The sequence below is a fragment of the Barbus barbus genome (genome assembly GCF_936440315.1).
Source record: "Barbus barbus genome assembly, chromosome: 23".
Lineage (NCBI taxonomy): Eukaryota > Metazoa > Chordata > Actinopteri > Cypriniformes > Cyprinidae > Barbus > Barbus barbus.
Window position 1 is genome coordinate 18,556,090 of NC_136751.1, and position 23,717 is coordinate 18,579,806.

Consider the following 23,717-nt stretch of genomic DNA (forward strand, 5'->3'; position numbering starts at 1 on the left):
CTTAATGATGGAGTTTTTCACTTCACAAGACATTAATTGATGGATTGGAGTCATGTGGATTATTTTGATGTTTTAATTAGCTGTTTGGACTCTCATTCTGACGGCACCCATTGAAGGCAAAGGATCCACTGGCAAGTAAGTGATGTAATGCTAAATTTCTCGAAATCGGTTCTAATGAAGAAACAAACTCATCTACATCTGGGCTAGCCTGAGGGTGAGTCCATTTTCAGCAAATATTCATTTTTGGGTAAACTATTCCTTTAAAAAGACTAATAATCAAATTTTGTGTTTCATTTTCATTTATTTAGAAAGATTTTTAATATGGTGCATCTCTACATTTTATAAAATGGATAGTTCTGGCTCTAAGTGAATTTACCATGGTCAAGGGGTTTTGTTCAGCATGAAGCAGAGCAAAAATCACCGTAACATTGCCTCAAGAGGTTTAGTGCTTTAGGATGTTAGTAATGCACTCTGCCCACTGTGAATCAAGCATTCACTCCTTAATATAAAACATGTATGGACGGGCAGCATTGGTTTGTGTGCACTGGGGAGGTGTGTACTCTAATGATCTAGGTGGAGTGAGCTTTATGTAGTTTTCATGAATCCCCGCAGGCCAGTTAAACATGATTGCTGGCCTTCACTCATAACAGAGTTAATGAGATTACTTGCGCTTTCATTCTCGCTCTCTTTCTCCCTTTATCAGTTCACACCAGCCAGTCTATAGGAACGCACTGTGCCAGGCTTGTGTATGGGCGTCACTTCTCGCATACTAAATAACAAATACACACATGCATCGTACAGACACAGGTTTGTAGAAGTCACTCAGTAATCCCTGTGCAGGGGTGAATCTTAAATGACCAGGTCATTTTACCCCCAAATCAAAAGAAAGAAATAAGAAATAATTAAAGAATTAAGCATATTTCTCATTCAAATTATGATTGTTGTAATGCAACAAATCACATTTTCATTAATATAATTTGGAGGTTTAAAAAAAAAAAAAATTATTTAATTTAAATGTGCCAATATCTATACATCTTAGCAGAAAATTAAATTTACAAAATCAGTAATTTTTACTAGATTAAAAATGAGAATCAAATGTTAGAAATTAATAAAAACATCAAAAATAATCAGTATTTTCTTTATGTAATAAAGATATAAAGAAAATGAAAAAAAAAAATCTATGGTCCTACAATTACAAAATATAATTTCTAGATCTGCAAGAATCTTCACTTATTGTCAGGGAGGGCAAAGCAGTGCTGATTAACCACACAGACTCAATGAAGCTTTTCTTTGTGAGACGTTCATGCTTTGTTTAAATCTAGTGACTATGGTAACCAGGCACGAGCGACGACAAGACGAGCACAATGGAAAGCACAAGTGCGCACATGTAAAATGCATTTAAAAGAACTATACTATCTGCCTGACACTGCAGTGTTGCTTGTCATGTATGGAAAGTGCAACATAAAGAAAGAAAGAAGACAGTAGGCTAATGAAAATCCCAGAGATCTTGTATTAATATTTACTCTCCCACTCACACAGTCTGTCACTTTAGATGTGACAACCCTGCTAACCATCCAATTAAGCCGTTCTCATTAAAGAAAGCTGGCAATCTGTCACTGTTAATTCTCTTCTTTCTCACTCTCTCTTTCTCTCGCTCTTCACCTGTCTTCACCCCTCTGCACCCCCTTGCCTGATTCTTGCCCTTTTTTTTTCCAAATGCCAGATGATAAATTCCTTGGGATTTTTTGTCGGTGAGGTAAAAGCATGTTATTGGTGTGATTTATTGGAGAAACCCTGTGACCCGTTGACCACCCCGCCTCTATCTCCAGAACATCCACACACTCATGACCTCTCTCTGTCTCTCTGACACTGCTGCAGTAAATAGCCACATTCTCCACGGTGCTGTACACACTTTCACACACATTTAGACTGAACTGCAGGTGTTTCATCTGACACATCCACACGTACACAACCTCTGGTGTTGTCACACTCTGCATTTTCACTTAGCTTGACTCACATGTGAATCTATGAATGTATATATGTGTGTATCAATCTAGACTGATCTATCTAGTTTAGTTAGTATCTGTCTAACCATAAATCCATCTAGGGGTGTATACTGCAAAAAACTGAATAATCAAAATAAAACAATCCTATCTATCTATCTATCTATCTATCTATCTATCTATCTATCTATCTATCTATCTATCTATCTATCTATCTATCTAGGCAAAATCTACACCAATACACCATTCCAACCATGCAAAAATATTCCACACAATAAGAGCTATGATGTGAAACACGTTTACAGACTGTGTATATCACTGTAAAGCATCCATAGAATAACATTCAGTTATTGCTTACAGGTCAGAGACAATATATAAATCAACACTGTCCACAATGTGGTTATTTAGTACTGCACACCCTCTGTTTTATTTCACTGCCCTCTCAGACCTGTGCTTAGCCTTAAGTAATAGTCACTCCATCCCGCTGAGAGCCTCTGAAGAGCTGGCCGTAATGAACATTGATCAATAATGTGAATTATCAATGAGCGCTGCTCTGGGGAGCGGAGATGGCACATATGGTGGACTGCCATCATCTAGCCCTCATCAATATAGCTGAAAGGGTCTGGTCATACAGAGTGGGTGGGTCCAGGCCTCCAGCTGTCACAACAATCTCTGGGGGGCGGGGTGAAGTGCCTGTAATGATGATGTCACAAAGAGACAAACACTCCCTGGTGTGGAAGGAAACAATAGGGGAACGGTGACCGTCTGACTGCGTTGCCCTGCGCCATGACAGCTGGCCATGAGTCACAATCACAGCAGCTACACGGCCATTAGGTTCAGCCCTGAAGAGAGGGACAGATTGCAAAGGCTGCTTTACAAAAGCCCCCGTACCCCCTGCTGCATCGACGAGCTGTGACCTCCTTACCCCAGCTGACACAATGACACATGCCACCACTCTAAAGAGCGCAGCCAAGGTCTGCTGAAGACATTCCAGCCAGGCCTGGCTCCTTGGACCATGGATGTCGTTCATTTTAATCGATGCCTGCAATCCGAATACCTGATGCTGAGAGTTCTGGGAGAAGGTTATTATCATATTATTGCATTATGAATGCATGCTTGAAATAAAACACTAACTTTTATCTGTGACAAAAATAGATACCCTAATGGTTATTCTGTATCTTTCTCAAAGCTCTTTGTTTTGGTCTGTGCTCAACTGCACATTTTTGCTTTCTTTTTCTTAAAACATCATGCTGAAATGTTCAACGCTTTTGAAATGCAATCTTTTTCATTTGCTCACTTTTGTCATTTACTTCTTTTTCTTTCAGACTTCCAAATCTTGTAGGTCAGAAGTCACAGCGCATTTCCTCAACTCTCGGCAACAAGAATGATTATTTTAATTTAATAACGCCAAACAGAAAATGCAAAATGGCTGTGAATGGAATAATGTGATAAACACAATTCCAGCCACAAACACAAGCCATTCATTTCAGTTTCCACTCTTCAAAAGAGTTTCCTATCCTTTTCTAAAATACATTCACAGATTCAAGGTTGCAATAGTTTAGTAAAGTTGACCCTAGGCTTGGCGCTGATTCAACGCAGTGCCATGAATAACTGCGTCCAGAGGCCTGGAACATAATGAGGGGTCAAAGTCCAAACGCTGAAGGGCTTCCACATACCTTCACATACACTCTTTCTCTATATAAGTGGCGGCGCATAAGAATTTCCCCCGTAGCCCCCTACCACCGCTCTCGCCTTGGCCATCTGTGAAGCAAGCTGTCCTCTTCACCATGTGCGAAGATGGGGGTGGGGGTTCTGTGTGTGTTGGCATGATGTACTTTTCAGTTTTACCCTCATTTTCCACTAGACTTGGTATTTACTTACCAGTTTGTTTTGGATGTAGGTTAGTTTCAGTGGCAAACATTTGGTGAGGATGTGAGGTCTTTTCACATATGGGATTTTTAATATATATTAAAGGAATATTCCACATTCAATAGTTTGACAGCATTTGGGGTGATTACAACAAAAATAATTTAGACTTATTTAGACTTCTTTAAAACTAAAAAAGGGTGGTTACAGAAAGTCACTTGGAAGTTAATAGGGGCCAATTTTTGGAGGATTTCTGACAGAAAAACACTTATAATTTTATAAAAGCACTTACTGAACATTGAATTCTACTGTTAAAACATGTGCAATTAAGTAAATCTATTCAAATAATTAATTTTACCATTTGTTCAGTTTATACAATATTGTTTATGACAATATAACTACAGGAGTATTTTTATCTATTTTTTTCATACTAAAAACCACACATATTGTTTACATCTTATGGCTATACTATTGCAACCAATTGAAAATAACTGAAATCGAGCATTTCAACATTTACAGATAAGCCCCATTCACTTCCATTGTCAGTGCCTCACTGTGGCCCAGATTTTTGCTGTTTTTAAAGAAAAGGAGGGACAAGTGCAATTTATTGAAGGACGTTTGTAATAATGCCTTTAACTAGACGTGCTGTCATTGACAGTGGCCAACACATGCCCTAGTTAAAGACGTCCATCACTGGGATGAGGCATCTATAGGCTACAGCTGTGGGCTTGTAAGTACGGGCTGTGGAGAGCTCAGCTGGGCTCTGTGACTTGTTGTGATGTGGGTGCCAGTGGCGCCTCATCTGGACCACGGACACACACATACATGCTATCCCACTGAGAACTGCCTCCCTTGGAAACATCTGCAGATGTACTGGATGAATTTTTGCCCAAGTTGGGTTTGAAAGTCCACTTTTGAGTTTTATGTAAACCTGAGTGAGTTAAAGCTAGACTTTAGTTGCTTTTAAGTTTTTTTAGTGGACAGTTTAATGTGGGGAATCTCTCAAAGTAGTGAACTTCACTTCGATGCAGTGTTTCCTGCAGTGATATTCAGCGACAGAACTGCACCACTGCTAAATCTACAGTTCCATTACAAAAAAAATGTACTCTGAATTAAATATGAAAAAAGAAACATATGAAAATATGTTGCAAACATTATATTGTTTAGTTTGCATCAATAATGAGGAAAGGGTTCCATGCTGCAAAAACATAATTCAGTAGGAAACACTTTGCACAACTAATCCTTCAAATTGGGCCAGTTAAAACTCAAAACTTAAAAGGTTTAAGTAAAGATTGCTGTTGGGTGACCCAGATCAGAAGCTTCATCCCTGAAACATTAACAGCCCTGGCAGCAAAGTGTGAAAACCCCATATAAAACAGAAAGCAGGGTAGTGGATTTATAGCCCATATACCCATCTTCATCCTCTGCTGTGGAATTAATCAGTAGCTAATTAGCTCACACTTGTGAATCTGAGCTTTGCTTGGGGTCGGTGCCATGTGGCATGTGCCACATGTGAGAGTGTGTGATGGGACGGCTGGTGGGACAGGAGGCCTAAAGGGTCTCCAGGAGACAGTGAGCCCCCGGGTACTAATCCACACAGATCTCCAGTAACAGCCCCCCAAAGTCCTCTGACACATGCCCTACTTTGCTGCCATGACCAAGCTGGGTGTGAAACATCCCTTAAAGATACATTTTAACCATCATTTATTAGTGCTACTTCCTAAAACACTACAAAACAATCGCTTACACTTAAACAACTTAGCAACTATGCAAAACACCTCTTTTTCCATTTATTATCACAAATAATTTAACCGTGGTATGCATGAACGACATTTATTCAAACCAGCTCAGCATGTTGTCTTTCTATCTTTCTGTTGTTGCATTTCCTTTCTCGGTTTCATATCGTTGCTCTTCCTTTTCTTTTCTCTCGTTTCTTTCTGATGCTGGTTGCAAAAGCGCATATAACTGAGACAGCATATGTGCAGTCCTCCGTACACACATATACACACACACACACTTCCTCTCCTCCTGCTCTCCTGGCAACACAACACTCAGGCCTGTCCACAGCACCTATTAATAAGACCGAGATGAGTGTGTCTCCTTGGAGACCACACCGTCCCTGTGGCCAGTGATCAAAGGTTAGTCCCTGCCTGAGACCATTGTGCGTGTTTGAGGAAGTGAAAGAAGCTGAAAAGAGATATCATTCAGGATATTTAGCCATGAAAGTGCATTTAAAGGGACCGTTCAGCCAAAAAATCATTTACTCACCCTCACGCTGTATTAAACCTGTATGACTTTATTTCTTCTATGGACCACAAAAGATGTTGTTTAGGACCCAGTGTTGTTACTGTTAACTATATATTAAAGATTTGTTAATTAAAATAAAGGTGAAATAAATTAAATATAAACATTGGATAAAAGTTCATTAGAAGGGGGAGACCCAATACTTTTGGCAATATAGTGTATATATACTGTATATACATGTATATACAGTGTATATATATATATATATATATATATATATATATATATATATATATACACACACACACACACACACACACACACACATATATATATTAATATTTAATTTTGTGTTTGACATGAGAGTGAGTAAATGACAGAATTTTCATTTAACTTTCCTTTTAACTCTAGCTATGAATAAACAAACGTGACAATTAATATTAGAGGCAACATTTGGTCTTCATTACAACTACAACTAGCTGTAATTTCCTGCCTCCTCTGACCTTCAGGGAAAGATGTAAAACATCACAGAGATGGTTTAAGTGGTGCTGGACCATAGCTTTTCACAAGCCAATTAAATCTGACACCGTGCCTCCTTTAACCTACTCTTTCATACATATATGAACATGAAGAGAATGATGAACAACACATATAAAGCAAAGGTTGTGTGTACTCTTCAGCGGAAGACATACGTCGTGTGTGAAGACGCAGTAAGTGAGTTTGCAGCTCCATTAGGCCCCCTGTTCTTCTTTCTGATCTGTGTTTTTTCAGTCCTTTCAACTCCCTGCAGTACAAAGTGAACCCTGTGGCCTCCTGTGATATTCCAGCCCTTTGATGAAGGCCACTGGAGCACAAATAAAGGCTCGCAGTGGTCTGCTGTTTGCTCTGAGGGGCCGTGTCTACCCTCCTCTCCCTCTATCCGCTGCTGGCTATGTGAGGACGTTAATGACAGGACAAAGCGCATGAGAAGCGAAAACCTCCTCCCGCGGCTCCACCCGCCATCGCCGCTCAGGCTGCTAATTCTGTCCCACTGATCTCGCCGTTTTCCTCTGCTCCCTTCAGCTGTCAATCTCCCCTCCCCTTGCTCTGCACACGCTGTCAGAGCAGAAAATGAGACCACAGCAGGTAATGGAGGAGATCCAGCTAGGAAGATTCGCATTTTGTCTTTCTTTAGAAAGACACACGCTGTCTTTTTCATTCTCTATTGTACACGACCTGTGGCTATGCGGCTGTGTTAACTGACAAAGTGCTGTGCTCAAGGTTACAGGGCGCAGAGACCCCCTCACTGGTCCTCACTGACCTAGCGAAGATCTCCCGAGGCCTGAAGGTGAATGCCAAATGGACGCATGATGTGTCCGACAGTGATGTGTCTTCAAAGACAGTCACTTTGAAGCTGTAGCTTATAAAGCTTAAAGCTACTCATAAAGTAGTTCAATTACAGTCTAACTACTCATTTGAAAAAGTAGCTAACTAAACTGCAAGCTACTAACAAAAAGCAGTTAAATAACTTACAATTACAATAATAATCAGTTAGAATGACACCATTACACCTCAATAGATATACCAACACTAAATACAACTAATAAAACTACAAATACACTCACCTATAGCAGCATTTAACTAAATATATTTCAGAAAATACACAAAATGAAATACATATAAATATAAAAAATAATTGAATGCTGGACATATATAAATATACAGAATGCTTAAGAAAAAATAAATATCACGGTCACATATAAATATTAATTAGTTCCATGCATTATTAATTTATGGCCATGATTTATTCATTTGTACCCTTGTTTTAGTTGTTTAGTTGTTGTCACATTGTACAAATTTCTTCCCTTGTTTTAGTGGCCATGGTTTAACTAAAGAGAGGGAACAAATTAACTAATTTGTTCTCTTATTTTAATTAACTATGATTTAATTAACACGAACTAAGAACTAACTAAAGCAAGAGGACAAACACTGGTACTCAAATTAGTCAGTAAATCATTTTTGATGCAGACCATTAACGTAAAAAATTAACCAATTCACTAAAATAAATCAGACTTAAGAGATTGTGCATGCAACACAATGTGAAATTAAACAGCTTTTTGTTGAGCTACACAGTGACTTTTTGGAAAAAAAATAGCTTGGGACAGGAAAACATCTTAAATCTGTTTAAGCTGGTTTTAAAATGTGAAAGTAAAACCCCTCTAAAACCAGCCTGACCAGACTAGAAGACCAGCAAAGCAGCTTAGGATAGCAGCAATCAGCGCTTCTGTCATGCTACTGAAAAATTTAGTTAAATTAGACACTGTTTTTAGTTTGTTACTCCCCAGCATTTGTCATGAGTATGCAATGAGATTTCAACTGAGCTCTGAAGCTCAGGGAATTATAAATAAAGCACATCGGTTCACCAGATGCACAACGTGTTCAGAGCTGCCCAGTCATCCTGCTTCTCCTCCAGCTGTAAGGAAAACATGGCATCAGCACTTGTTTTCTCCTTTAGTCCTTCTCTCTTTCCCTCTCTTCCGCCTAAGCCACATCACAGGAAACCTGCAGCCGCTGCACTGAGCCCAGACACGCTGCTTGTAATGGATGCCGTGTTGTCTTCAGACACACTCGCAGCATCACATTACTATGTACAGGAGACTGCTAGTGGATATGTGCTGATTCAGAGTCAGCGTGTGCAGTCTGAGGAGAGAGTAATGAGGCTACGTGGAGGCACAGTGCCCTGGAGCAGCCAATGCTTTACTCATGCGCTGTGATGGGAGGCCAATATCAAAGTGCCTCTTTAAAAGCCCACAATGCACTGCAGTGAGGCCCAGAGATAGAAAGCTAAAATCACATATAGGCCCCTGAAGGGAACTGAGACTATTTAAACAACCATTTAGAGCTCTGTATTCAGTATTCTGAGGTACTCACAGAGCAGAAAAGAATCAAAAGGAAGAACAGAAATAGATAGAAAGTGCCTTTGGCAGGGATGTCCAGTTTACGAATGAATGATCTGCCTCTCTATATCAATTAATTTGAAGCATTCACTTGAATTTAAGAATCATAAACAATTAAACATTCCACACAATCTATGTAACTTAATGAAAAACAGTCATGATGCAGTTCAAGTGTGAGGTGTTCTTAAGGGCCATTCACACACAAAGTGTTTTTGCATTGAAAAACGTGAAATGCGAGCAGTGTAATGGAAAAAATCATGGTCTCAAAATGCGCTAGATGTCCATCTAGCACATTTAAACAGACATCCACACATTCAAGGGCCAGAAAGGTAGTAAGGACAATGTTAAAATATTCCATGTGACAGCAGTGGATCAACCGTAATTTTATGAAGTTACGAGAATACTTAAAAATAACTTATAAATAACTTTATTCAACATTTTCTTCTCTTCCGTGTCAGTCTCTGACGCGTATATTCATGACAGTTCCACGATGGAACGCGTGGTACGTTACGGTTATCCACTGATGTCACATGGACTATTTTATCGATATCCTTACTACCTTTCCGAGCCTTGAACTCGTCAGTTGTGTTGCTGTTTATGGAGGGTCAAAAAGCTCTCAGGTTTCATCAAAATATTTTAATTTGTGTTCCTAAGATAAATGAATGTCTTACAGGTTTGGAACAACATAAGGGTGAGTAATTAATGACAGAGTTTTCATTTTTGGGTGAACTATCCCTGTAAGCCAATGTGAAATGGAGAGCCTAAAACCACATTTTCAGTGGTAAAACTACTGTAACTCTAAGAAGTTTATGGTACCTTAATATAGAATGTGCTGTTTTGCATGAACACGTAAATGCATTTTCCATTATAAGGCTTGGAACAACTTTTGAACTGATTCCCTAAAATGAACCAAAAAAATATGATGCCTTGAAGGCCGTCTAAAGGCAGGGAGGAATATCTCTGGTCTCCAGGAATGTGAGGTGGGAGAGGGTTGCAGTAGATTACAGATGTGCCAGCCAGTGAGGGAAATTCCCAGAAGATGCACACAAGCACCCAGCGGTATTCCCATTCCCTCAGCACTAAAATACTACTGAAAAATACTGATAGTAAAGACACAAGATGAAAACTGAACAACAACTTTCGTTGCTAAACTATCAGTTGGTCAACTGATGGAAGCCTGAGGAAAATAGTATTTTATTTCTAAATTTTTTTTTAATTATTTGAATCTGTGTGGTGCCATAGAAATTACATGAACAAATATATAAAAACTATTTTTTGTAGATACTTTGTGGGTGCACAAAAGCAAAAGATTTTATCCGAAGTAAATAACCTTAGGTTTGGTGAGGAATTGCACTAGTCTTATGTGCGAATGTGTCTAGAAGACAGAACTCCATGGCTCAATTTTCCTGGAATAACCGGGAATAACATTCCTTTTTAGCAGTGCCCTTCAATGCTGTAAAAATGATGCTTGGAATTCACTGATAACATTGCTTAACACACTGATAACATTATGATGGCAGATGTTAAACTGGTGTGTTTCTCCATACTGCTGTAGCTCTGTGGATGTCTAGGTGGAGTATGGATCTACGATCCCTCTGGTTATTCTGTCTCCTCACAATGTTCTCTCTTCCCTCTCTCCTCTAAACGATGCCTGCCTGGTCCTGCAGATAAGCCAAGCCGGCATGTCCTCCCTCAACCTCCTCTTCCCCGCCTGATCAGGTGAGCAGCCTCAACTAAGTCTCCAAAGATTACACAGTTACTTTCAGAACAGGCAGTGCGGCAAACCAACCACAGAATCTCAATCTAGCCTTTGCCATCTCCCCGTTCCTGTTTCCCAGTGCACCTTTTCTTAATAAACCCAGCTATCTGTCCAGCATACTGAATGGCTGTAGCAGGGGCCATTAAAGAGATAAGCCAAGACTCTTTCTCCACCTCTGCTGCCCCTCTTCACTGTCCATCTAACTGCATCCATAATAGAGCTAAACACCTCACCCACAAACCCTCTCTGTGGCACGCTCACGTGGTCCTAAACCGGACGAGCAAGTTTACGCTCAAATCTTTCTTCATCCGTCAGTTTTATTTATTCTAATGGTCAATGTGCAACTTGAGTTGATAGTGTAAGCTCACTTTGGTTAATGTGTAAGCAGGACAGCGGGTGAGTCTTAGCAGCGGTGAGTCACAAACATGTATAAACCTTATTCTTACAACTGAAGGTCACATCCAGTATTCGAGTCTCATTTCGTAAGAAATATCTTCGCAGATAGCTTTCAGTTTGATTGAAACATGTTACAATGTTTAAGGTTCATTCTTATCTCATTTTTATTGATCACTGAGTTCAGCTTCTTAGCAAATGGAGGGAGAAACTAAACCAACATAGCAAATGGTTATGAAAGCTCGATTCCAATATGATAACTGAGACTGCATTTCTAAAATTTGCAACTTTATTTCTCTGAATTATGGCTATTTATCTTAAATCACATTGTGATTTTATTTCTTATTTTAATCTTAAATCTCACAATTATTTGTTTTACTTCTTTACTCTGAGGCAGAAATTACTTCCATATATAAGAGCTGATGATGATTCATTCAGGCAATATTGAACTCCTGGCTGTTGGAGGAGCGTGCTGGGGCTTTGTGGGTCGTGTGCTAACACACCCTGCCTGCGCATGTCTTTGATGTGACACACAGCTCAACTGTTCCAGCTGCTTTTTCACAATCCCTCAGTCCTAACCCTGACCCTACCCACAGTCATCATATAACTCCTCTTACTGCTGCCACAGTATCGCCTGGGTTAGTGCCCAGAGTTAAGCAAAAATCTTTCATTTAATTCAGAATTTATAGCCAAATTCCCACTAAAAAACTACACTACACCATGATACCAAAGAGATAGTGAATCACATCAGTAATCACTGAAAAATATTTTTAGAAAATATAATTTTTTTTATCTTGTAATATACTATATACACTACCGTTGAAAGGTTTGCGGTAGGTAGCATTTTTCAGTGTTTTTGATGAATTTGTGACACTCACCATAGCAGCATTTATTAATCAAAAATGCAATAAAACAGTAATATTCTGAAATATTTTTAAAATAAATGTTTTCTATTTTAATATATTTAAAAAATATATTTTTCCCCCGGTGATAGCTGAATTTTTAGAAGCCATTATGCCAATATTCGGTGTCACATGGTCCTGATCATTCTAATATGGTGATTTGGTGCTCAGGAAACATTTTTTTCAATTTTGAAAACAGCTGTTTAATAGTTTTGAGAAAACCATAGTACATTTTTTTCAGCATTCTGTCATAATTACAAAGTTAAAAAGAACAATTAATTGTAATAAAAAATATTTTATAACTTTATAAATCTTTTTACTGCCACTTTTGATCAAAACAATCTGTTCTTTATAATAAAAGTATACATTTCTTAAAAAACAAAAACAAAAAAACACAATAAGACACAAAAAGTGTATTTTGAACTTCAAATGCAGTAGATTTTTAAAGTGAAAAGTGAAGTGACGTGTGGCCAAGTATGGTGACCCATACTCAGAATTTGTGCTCTGCATTTAACCCATCCAATCGCACACACTCATCAGTGAACATACACCTGGAGCAGTGGGCAGCCAATGCTGCGGCGCCCGGGGAGCAGCTGGGGGTTCGGTGCCTTGCTCAAGGGTCTCACCTCAGTCGTGGTATTGAAGGTGGAGAGAGCGTTATTCACTCCCCCCACTGACAATTTCCACAGGACCTGAGACTCGAACCCACAACCTTCGGGTTACAAGTCCAACTCTCTATCCATTAGGCCACAACTGCCCCCAGTAGATAATAACGATAATTATCGCGATATAACTGTCCTCGATAAAATTCCAAAAGCGGAACGAAACAGCGCGCCTCATTTGAAGCGCGCCACACGGACCATTTATCCACTCAGATCAAAGTTCAAAATGCTGCGCGGAGATGCATTGACTCAGTCACACGAGTACTAAACAGCACTGTGAGATCCAGTGTGAAACGCTTGAATTCAGCGATGAACACAAATGACTCCGTGATTTAAACTAGTTTAGAGCCAAACAGGAGGAACACTGTGTGCAACGAGACAGTCAGAAGCCTTTTCAATCTACACATCACAATCATTTACCATGGATTTTCTGTAGTAACACTCACTGCACCATGGTATTATGACAGAAATGTGGGATATTCACATTGAATTTTATTACAGGAGTAATGGTGTATAATTATAGTGTATGTATTTGTGATTAAGCTATAGCATGTGTGCATGTATACAGAATGTTTTAGACATTTCATACAAATAGGTTACCTAAAAAGCATATAGTTATATTTTTACCATGTATTGAGGTGCGATATGTGTGGTTTTAATTGTGTTTATCATGATTTAAATGTATGGGAGATCATAAGCTTAATGTTTTTAAAAAAATTGGTCAGAATAAATTTAACCATATAAAACTGAGGTTGGTACAATTTTTACAGATGTTACTGATTTTAAAAATTAACAAAAATTTGCCTCTCCATCCTAACTCAAGCTACTATCAAATTTGCATTTATAAGAGAAAAAAAGGAATATTATTATTATTATTAATATTATCAGGCAACCCAAATCTGTTTCTTGATTTGAAACAATATCACTCATTAGAACATGCAGAAACTAAGAAATAAATTTTTCTATTTAGATATATATTTTGTTAAGGAAAATTAGCAAATGGAGCAAAATTCTGGCTTTAAACTTGAAAGAAATAAAGATTTGACATTTATCGTGATAATTATCGATATCGACTGATATGAAAAAAATTGTGATAATTTTTTTTGCCATATCGCCCAACCCTACATATAATCAATAACACACAGCCAAAAGTTTTATAATTTATCATTGTTTCTTATTCATTTGATTGATTGATTGATTGATTTGTCATGAACCTTGAGAAAACTAACCAACTGTTGTATTTCTGCTCTGAAATACATTTTTCAGAGCTCTTCTATGTATGTTGTCTGTGTGTCTATATGTGTGCATGCGTGTGTATCCATCCTCTCCTCTCTCAACAGGAACTCTTATCACATAATGAAAAACTGTCAGTGGTAGAGGGACTGTGGGCACAAGGACAAGTGATCATAATAGAGGACATTAGGAGAAAACACATCAAAATCTCCCCTCATAAACCACATGAAAGGAAAACCTCAAGACAAGCATTGCAAATAGAAATGTAGAACTAATGCTTCTGAGAAGGATCATGGAAAGACATGATAATAAATGTCTTGTGTTCCTAGTTCTCTTTCAATCTATTCCTTCTCAAACTGCTCTAGCAACATTGTTCAAAGATGGAGAACTGCCATGAGAGAATGTATCTGCAATCTGGAAGCAGACATATTGCATTATCTTTGGCTTCAACGCAGCCCCAAATCCTAAAGAACATAAGCACTGCACTCATCACTAGACTCTGATCTGGATTTGACTCCTGATCCACACCATTTCTGTCCCCTCGCTGCAGAACTCAGGGTGTTAGCAAGTTTTTGGGCCACTGCCATCAGTATCGATCCTTCAGCCGTTGGGTTTGCTGCACAGACTCTGCCAACTTTCAACTGACTGTCAACTACTCATATGACACGAGAGGCAATGAATTACTGGTAGTTTCTCACAGACTCTGTACAAAGGGAATATGGTAAAGGAAAAAAATGGTCGCTTGAAAAACCAAGGCTGAGGACAGACAAAAAAATGATACAAAAATCCTCAAATCAAAGCTGAACTAACCCTTAAAGCACTTATAAAATGTGAAGAATCAGAATCTTGTTGAGGTATTTCAGTTTGATTACTTTCAGTCTCGCCTTTGAATGGCACAGACTCCAGAATGCTTTTCATCTACTTTTCATTTACTTTTTTTGAATTAATTAAACTTACTGGCTGACAACTGAGAAGAAAAAAAAAACACGCCAACCATTTTCCAATGACAAAATTCAATGAAAAAAATGTGGACATACCATGGTAATACCTTGTATTCTTTGAGATACCTTGAAAACACAATGGTACATTAATCCATGATTTTTCCAGGACTGCTCCAGTCATTTGTGATGATGACTAGATAAGGATTTTTAAAATCTCTTTGTAGATAATACACCCACAAAGACCAATTTCTAGACAAATAGCATAACTATAAATATTTATATTGACTGTAGACTACAGCAGGGATTCCCAAACTTTTTTTTAGCTGAACCCCTTTGACCAAAAATAATTTACCAACACGTTTGCTCATTCATGGTTCTCTGATATTGGTAAATGGTCACATGACATGAATTAAGGTAAACAAATAAAATATCGCTTTTAGTCACTTTATAAAATTTTGATTGTTTTTATTTATAAATTATTTATTAAATTTGACATTTTTATGAATTATTATGATTAGTATATCTATCAACTCACAAGCCCTCACAGTTTCCTCACAAACCCCAGTTTGTGTATTTTACAAAATGTTTCCAGGCCTGGAAATTATACTTTTAAATTTCAATGATTTTCCAGAACCGTGAGAACGCTGTATAACACAATACCTTTACTGTACCAAGGTGCCGCCACAGTACTTTTTTTTGCAGTGGAAACTTTCCACACAATGAGAATGTTACTGTCATAGTGGTTGAAACTGCCTGACCACATTCAGTTGTTTGTTATATAGTCATCAAGAAATTAATGATGTGGTCACGCTAATATCATAGTTTCTCATTAGCATGCTATAATTTAAAAAGCTATGTAACCATGTCACGTTGACCAGAACCAGTGACACTGAGTCATGTCTCATCTTTATGACTGTAGGTAGAGCAGAGTTGACAGGTGGCTAACAGTGAGCAGGCCTGCAGCTGAACCTCTCCTCACTTCATCCTTCCATCTTTACACTTCATTTCCCCCATCGCTCCGGCAGTCGTGGCATATGGCTCAGTGCCCTAAGAGTGGCCTGCAATGCTCTCTCAAGGGATCATCACTGCCCACAGCTTCAACCTGTAGTTACCACTCGAAAAAAAACCTGCTTACTCACTCTGTGCTGCCCACGGTCACTGGCGTTATCAAACACTGCATTATTTATGACCGTCTATCACACCCTCCTCTCCTCCATCACACACCCTCCTTTCCTCTGCCTATATTTCTCTCGTCTTCCTGTATGTTTTCCAAGATATCACACGACCTTGTTTATGACCATGGGCAATTTTAAATGCTGTTCCTGATTTACTTCCCAAATATGACATATTTTAGATTTAAATAGCAGTGAAGAAAGGAAATATATTTGAATTAAAGATTTCTTTTAATAGTACACACCAATGAATTGTCAGAAGGACACTGAGTATATTTTACGCTGAATGTGAGTGTAGTATCTGAGTATATGGGGTGAAATAGTGTTTCCACAAAACCACAAATAATAATAAAATAAAATAAATAGGACATATATTTTAAGAAAGTAAATAGCATTGATTTTGATTTGATGTTGATTTTTAAAAAATAATGATATATAAATAAAATTAAATGAAAAATAAAATACTTCTTTCAGGTTTTGTTGTTTGTAATGAAAGTAAATGTCGTATTACATGTATGTGTATACAATACAGTCTTTCCCTACCTTCCCCATGGGTTTGGGAGAGTCCCAGCTCCTCTCTATCGATGGGGGAATTTGGTAAATGTCTTGTGTCTGGTTCATAGAGGGTGGCACCTGGTACACATCCTGCCCTGGACATGGCCCTCCTGCAGTGGGTGGCACCTGGTAGATGTCCTGGCCTGGTACATTAATGGAGGGGGGCACCTGGTAGATATCCTGTGGGGTGGGAGGGTACTGTGCCTGGCTTTGCTTTTGTGCCACAGCAGGAGCTTTGGGTTGGGGCTGTGGAGGTTGGGGGCCGGTGGGCACCTGGTAGAGGCTGGAGGGAGCAGGCAGGCCGTGGCTGGGGGGGAGCATGTAGACGCCATCTGGGTTGGTTGAGTTGGCAGAGCTGGAGGAGAAGGCAGGGTGCATGGGCGTGTACTGGGATGAAGGGGGAAGCTTGCTGTAGGCACTCAGGTTGAGATGGCTCTGGGTTGGGCTTGGTTGGCTCGTTAGCTGCTGTAACTGCTGCTGTTGCTGTTTATCATACATGCCCACGAGGATCTTCAGCCGGTTGCCAGGAACAATGCCTTGACGGCCGTGTAGCGAGCAGAGCCACCAGCCTTCCAGCCCCTGCGTGTCCCGCTCCAGGACGGTCATGATGTCGCCCTTGCGAAAGGACAACTCATCTGGAGACTCTGCCACATTGTCGTACAGGGCCTTTGCCAACACATTCTATAAGAGAGGAGAGAGAAAGAGATTGAGTTTGGTTCACAAATGATCTTGTATGACACCCGGATCATCTCTTATGTTCACCAAGGCTGCATTTATTTGATCAAATAAAAAAAATTATTACAGTTTAAAATAACTATTTCTATTTTTATATTAAAATGGAATTTATTTATTTGATGCAAATCTGAATTTTCAGCAGCCATTACTCCAGTCTTCAGAGTCACACGATCCTTCAGAAATTATTTTAATATGCTGATTTGGTGATCAAGAACCATTTCTTATTGTTATAAATGTTAAAAACAGCTGCAGAACAGTTTGTGGAAACAGTGATATATTTTTTCTTTCAAATTTTTTGATGAGTAGATTAGTAAATACAAAAGAACAGCAATTGAAATATAAATCTTTTGTAACATTATAAATGACTTTACCCTCCTTTTTAATCAGCCTAATGCTTGCTAAATAAAAACAAATATATATATAATAATTTAAATCTTACTGACCCAAAATTTTTAATGGTGGTGTATGTATAACAGACATAAATATTAATATTTTATATTTTAATATAATACAATAATGTAGAATTATGAAAAACTGCCTTTCAATTTTTTTTTTTTTTCTTTTTACCTTTTTGAACTTCAACATGCCGTAAAACACCAACATAATAATTTAACTTTATAGTTAAAAAATTCAAGACCACTTCTGATCAGATCACCCAAGATCTTAATGGCAGGTGTAAACAGGGTCTGTGACCCCATTGCTTTTTACATTTTGTCTATTTGCTCTAAACCCCTTCCTGACACATTTACACACTATGGACTCCATCTGTCCTCTCGTTTACAATGCCACCCACAAGTGCGGCTGGTCTTTGACACTTAAACAAATATTTGCAATTCGGCTGCCTGGACCAGTACAACCCCTTTTCTCTGGCACAAGAGCACTGGCACAGTTCCAATAGACACGTGTATCACCACTCTACGCGCCACCTTAATAAAGCCACAGTCAACCAGCAGTACTTCATCACTGTCCTCTCAACAAAATCACAGCATTTGATTGGCTGATTGTGATCGCTCATTGTGTGCCGCGGAAACCCTCTACAACTGTTAAAGGGGAAAAAAAGAGAAGAATAGACTAGTTTAGCTTCAATCAAGACAAAACGCCTCCGCTATTGAGTGATTCAGTAGAGGGCCTTTGTGCAGGAGAACAGAACGGCTAATTTCCAAAACAGAGAGCTCCATGCCCCCCTCGCAACCCCGTCTGCTGATCTCCTACCGTGAGTTCACTATGGTTTGCGAGAGTTTTGAGCTCAAGCTTACAGGTGATTGATGCAGCACAGCAGATAGCCAGCAGGTGTTTGATTACTAACAGACCTCCCCTGTCAGGACACACGCTGCCTTCGAGTCATGTAGGAATGATCGTATTTACGAAATGAGCTCTGCATGAACACCATCACAAAGTTGTGATTACCAGTGGGAAACTCTTTTCGGACTGGAGGCATCAATTCATGTATCATGTTGTGCAAGCAAATTGGTATTTATTACACAGTTTGCATTGTTAATTTTGACCGTGCATTATAGTTTGCATTCATTACTGTGAGATACTACCGCAGCAATAAAGTTTGCTAGAAAAAAAATACTTAATTAGCTGGTTTACGAGACGTCAGACGTGTGTGATAAAAATGCATCCCATAATTCTCTGTGGTGGCACAAGAATGATAAAGATGAAATATCAAGTACACAATTTTTGGTCTTCATCTTCTTGTACAACACTGCCTAAAAGATTCATATTGTTATATTGTTGTATTAGGCAAATTTTTGGAGCGAGAAAGAAATAAGAAATTGCTGAATACTTACATTTTTAGTCAAAGATTTAAAAATAATAATGTTTATTTAGAAAATATGCATTAAAATTGTTTAAAAGTGACAATAAAGACATTACAAAAGTTACAAAAGATTTCTATTTCATGCTAGAATCCTAGGGAGAAAAATCACTGACAAATTAAGCATCACAAATGTTTTCAACACTGACAACAAGAAAAAAAAATGTTTCTTGTGCCTCAAATCAGCATATTAGAATGATTTCTGAAGGATCATGTGAGACTATATTTTAAAATATTACTTACTCTAAAACGTAATAATATTTCACAATATTACCATTTTACTATATTTTTCATCAAATAAATGCAACCTCTGAGAGACTTCTTTTAAAAACTTCACAAGCCTACATTTTTGTTTGTTACTGTACTTCACTTATGATGTAAAAGTATGTATTCACACATTTTGCCACTGGAACATCAGAAAATCTGATATCACATACTCCATGAAAATAGTACATAATCCGAGCACCTCTGTCCATCTGTTTTTAACATAAAATCTGGGCTAGTAGGTGATGTGAAATGAGATGCAGCCACAGCCTGCAGCTACTTCTTCCTTCAGGATCCCTGTGGTATAATGCTAATTATGCACCTCTGTACACAGAAACTCCTCAGTGCCCACAATATCTGGAATTGTGCCATACAAACTGCGCTCAGTGCAACATACTTTGGCCTTGTTTGCATCGTTCAGTGCTGAAACAACGCAGACAGCACGCTATCAGCGGGCGCAATTCATTCTGCGTGAATCCCTCCCTGTGTGTTTTAAAGGTCTGTGTGGAGAGCGGTAGTGCTCTGATGAATGATGTCTCTGTGCTCGGAGCTGGAGGAGAGAGAGGAGAAGCTCACGAAGGGCATATCTGACAGATGAATGCCCTGCCTGTGCTGCACGGGTGAGGGACAGTCCCTGTAGTGTCTCCCTTAACGCCGGAGGAGACCGAGACTGGACACAATAGCGTCCGAGAGGCTTTACTGCCTGCGAGCAGCTGATTGAGATGTCACCATGTAGTGCTGGCACACGCACAGAGCACTGATGCAAGTATAGACGGAGGAATGTTTGAATGTACACGCACAAATGCATGCATGCATACCTTCACAGCCCCCTCTATCCATTCAAACTCACACACACAATGGCAAAATAATGAGAAGCACTCAGACCAGCTGAGAGAGCTCATTAACTCCATGGGCACAGTTTAAGCCATTCTTTGGTAGTCTTTGCAAAGGAATGGGACTTTTGACAAGGGTTGAGCGCAATGAGCAGCAGTAGGATTTCTTCGTCAACAAATTTTGTTACTGCCAATACATCCACAACATGCTGCTGTGAGCATGTAAGAAATACTGATGCTGCACATATAACATATATGAAATCACCCCATAGCATACATAAATCACCCTGTAGCAGATCTATACAGGTGGAGCTGGGGAAGGTGGAGGGTTTCTGAAGTGTGCTGCAACTGCTACATCAAGCACTAGCCAAGTATTTGAATGTTGAGCAGCCAGCTCATTGGCTGCTGATACAAAAAGAACCACTCAGCTGTGCCATGTGATATGATGTCATTATGCTAGATTGAGCCCGACCTATCAGACTGCGCTATCTAGTGTTTCATGCCAGGACTTTACTTTCCATCAGATAAATACATTCTAAAACAAGTAGGACAATCCTCAGAATACTAGCTGAAATCTAACTAAAGCTTATTGGCCATTATCTTTAAAAATTAAAACTATTAGTAAAAAATCAAAAAAATTATTAAAAATATCATGTCATGAGCATGTCAAAATGTGCCCTCCAACATTTCTATTTCAAAAGTAAATACGTCAATGCTGGAAATACTGTAATAATGCAGAGGCACAACACAAAGTGGGTTTAGTTGTTTATAGGATGACAAGAAATGTCACAATTTGCCACATTAATATTCAAACCAGTGATCAATCACAAATACTGATTAGTAATGAATCCTTTTTTTCTTTTGGTTTAGAACCATCAAGGTCCAAATATATCTAAATTTATTTATGAAGTATGTAATTTGAATTAGATTGTCCAAAACAGGAATTACCACATAAAAGTAAATTAAATTAATAATCAAAAATGAATATATCATATATAGTGTATTATAAATAATATAAATAAAATACACTTGGTTAAAATACCCACCCTTAGTTCTGACTATGTACTGACAAGAATGCTGAGGTTCAGTTCTTCGTTCAGAGAAGGGATAGATTCACGTCCTTCCTGATCGGGTTGACAATAATTAGGGCCCTATGTTTTATTTTTTCCCAAGTTCCGTTTTTTTTTTTCTAAATTCTGCTTTTTCCATTGAAATTTTTCTGGATTCCGTTTTTTTAATGGTCAAATTAAATTTTATTCATAAAAAAGCATGTCTAATTAATTAAAATCATGAAACTTATACAATTTAACATTAATTTATTAAAAGGGTAACAAAAATGACATCATGTTTAGGGCCGTATGAAATGTTTTATTTTTATTTTTTTATTGTTACCAAATTCTGTGTTTTAGCATGTCTAATTATTTGAATGCATACACACAATTTTTATTTATTCTTACAGTAGCCTTATGAAATGTTTTTTCCCCCCTCAGAGATTCTGTGTTGTGTATTTAAATTTTACTGGTTATCAGATGAAGGCATAAAACATTGATTTCATTTATATTTTAATTAATGAAAATTAAACATTTAAATTTTTGGCAAATAAAGGGGATTTACTGTTAAAATTAAAATAGTTTGTGATTATTTCTTAAGAAAATAAAGTAGTATTATTTTTCAACAGTAGTAGTAGTGGTAGTATTACGTACATTCTACTAAATAATAGTAATATAGCCTATTTCGGGCACCTTTACAGTTCTGTGTGATATGACGCTAGTTTTACTCAAATGAAATGGTAAAATGCTTGTGAAATGACTCTCAGAGCAGTTTTGGAGATATTGTTCACAGTGTTGCCAACTGAGCAATTTTGTTGCTAAATTTAGCAACTTTTCAGACTACCCTAGCAACTTTTTTTTCCAAAAGCAGCTAGCAACAAATTTTATTTTTAAAATGTATTTGGCAGCTTCTAGCAGCTTTTGATTTTTAACACATCACGTAAATTAAGTTAGCTGCTATTTGTAATTGTTTATTTTAATAATAGTAAAAACAATTTCATAATTTAATATTTGTTAATTTATAATACACTTTGTTAGTAGCTTGTATTTGCGATTGTTGATCAGTTGGTACACTGTAAGAAAAATATCTAGAAAAATGGAAAAGGTACTAGTAATTTTCCAGGACATTATCTGTTTTCCATTATCTGCGGTAACCTGAAAATTAAAAATGCAGGTAAAAAACCTGTGGAAAAATCAATACAGAGAATTATTTCATATTAACATAATAGATTGTGCCCTATTTTACAGAATTTTCTTAGAGTGCAGCACACTAACTAAATACTAATACACTGCTTAATACTTTAATTGTTCAGAATGTGTAGTTTTACTTGTTTACTAGCTAATAAACAAAAAAAATTGTAATTGTAATCGTTCAAAAATGTGTAAGTTTTCAAAAATGTAATGTATTTAAAAACAGTTATTTGCATTTTAATATTATATTATGCATTTATATTATTTTACGAACAATTGTAAATTAACATATATAAAATGTATTTTTTGCTGAGATTTGATGCAGTTACAATTTTGCGTCGTGATTACGTAATGACGTCATCACGCAGTGACGTCACGATGTCATTTAGCAACTTTTAGCAACAAATCAACCTTCCTTTAGCAACTTCCCCTGAAAAATAGTTGGCAACACTGATTGTTCATGTATTTATGTCCTCATTGAGACTGCAGACGCTGAAATCTGTGTATGTAACGTTAGTCAACAAAACCGCGCGTCTGCTCCATTCACACAGAGACGCGTAGAACATGCAGGATTCATATTTAAATCGACTTTTGCGGCTTAATATTTACAGATACTAGTCCATATCGCGATTTGCTTTAAGTGTAATGACCTACTTTTGATTAATTCATCCAAACTTTGACAAATTCCATGACATTCTTCGTTAAACTGTAAATTCCGTTTTTATGACTGGATTCCGCGATTCCGTCCACGTTTTCTGCATCGCGGAAGTCATAGGGCCCTAAATAATGTATAAAGTAATTAGGTGATTGACATTGTTGTTGCACCAATTGGATAGAAACCCTCAGAAAATAATTTCCTGTGACTTAATGTCTGTCCATATTCTGCCGTCTTATCTCACTTGCCTTCTCCGCCTTTGAAAAGCGGAAGCAAATTGCAGCAGAAAAGAAGCGCTGCTTTCTGGGTTATTCGGCACTCTTTTTTTCATGAGAATATTTTCCTGCCAAAAGGCTCTGGAGGACTGATGACATCACAAGCTGTTGAACTTTGCCTCCATTACAGAAAGTATGCCAAGCTTCTCTTTCTGTCTCTCTCCCACTTCTCCACAATTCAGTCTCTGTCGATCAGGACACAGGACGTTCAGGGAGTGATTCACAGGGGT

At 38.0% G+C, this 23,717-nt stretch overlaps 1 protein-coding gene across 7 annotated transcripts in view; it reads right to left on the bottom strand.

Moving 5' to 3' along the window:
* LOC306842658 (breast cancer anti-estrogen resistance protein 1-like) overlaps nt 1-23,717 on the bottom strand; it is an 88,805-nt gene that overhangs the window by 12,097 nt on the left and 52,991 nt on the right. For all 7 annotated transcript variants that reach the window (XM_079373633.1, XM_079373629.1, XM_079373630.1 and 4 more), the window contains one exon: nt 16,655-17,347. In XM_079373633.1, coding sequence (XP_079229759.1) covers nt 16,655-17,347 — 693 coding nt within the window. The remainder of the gene's footprint in view (nt 1-16,654; nt 17,348-23,717) is intronic.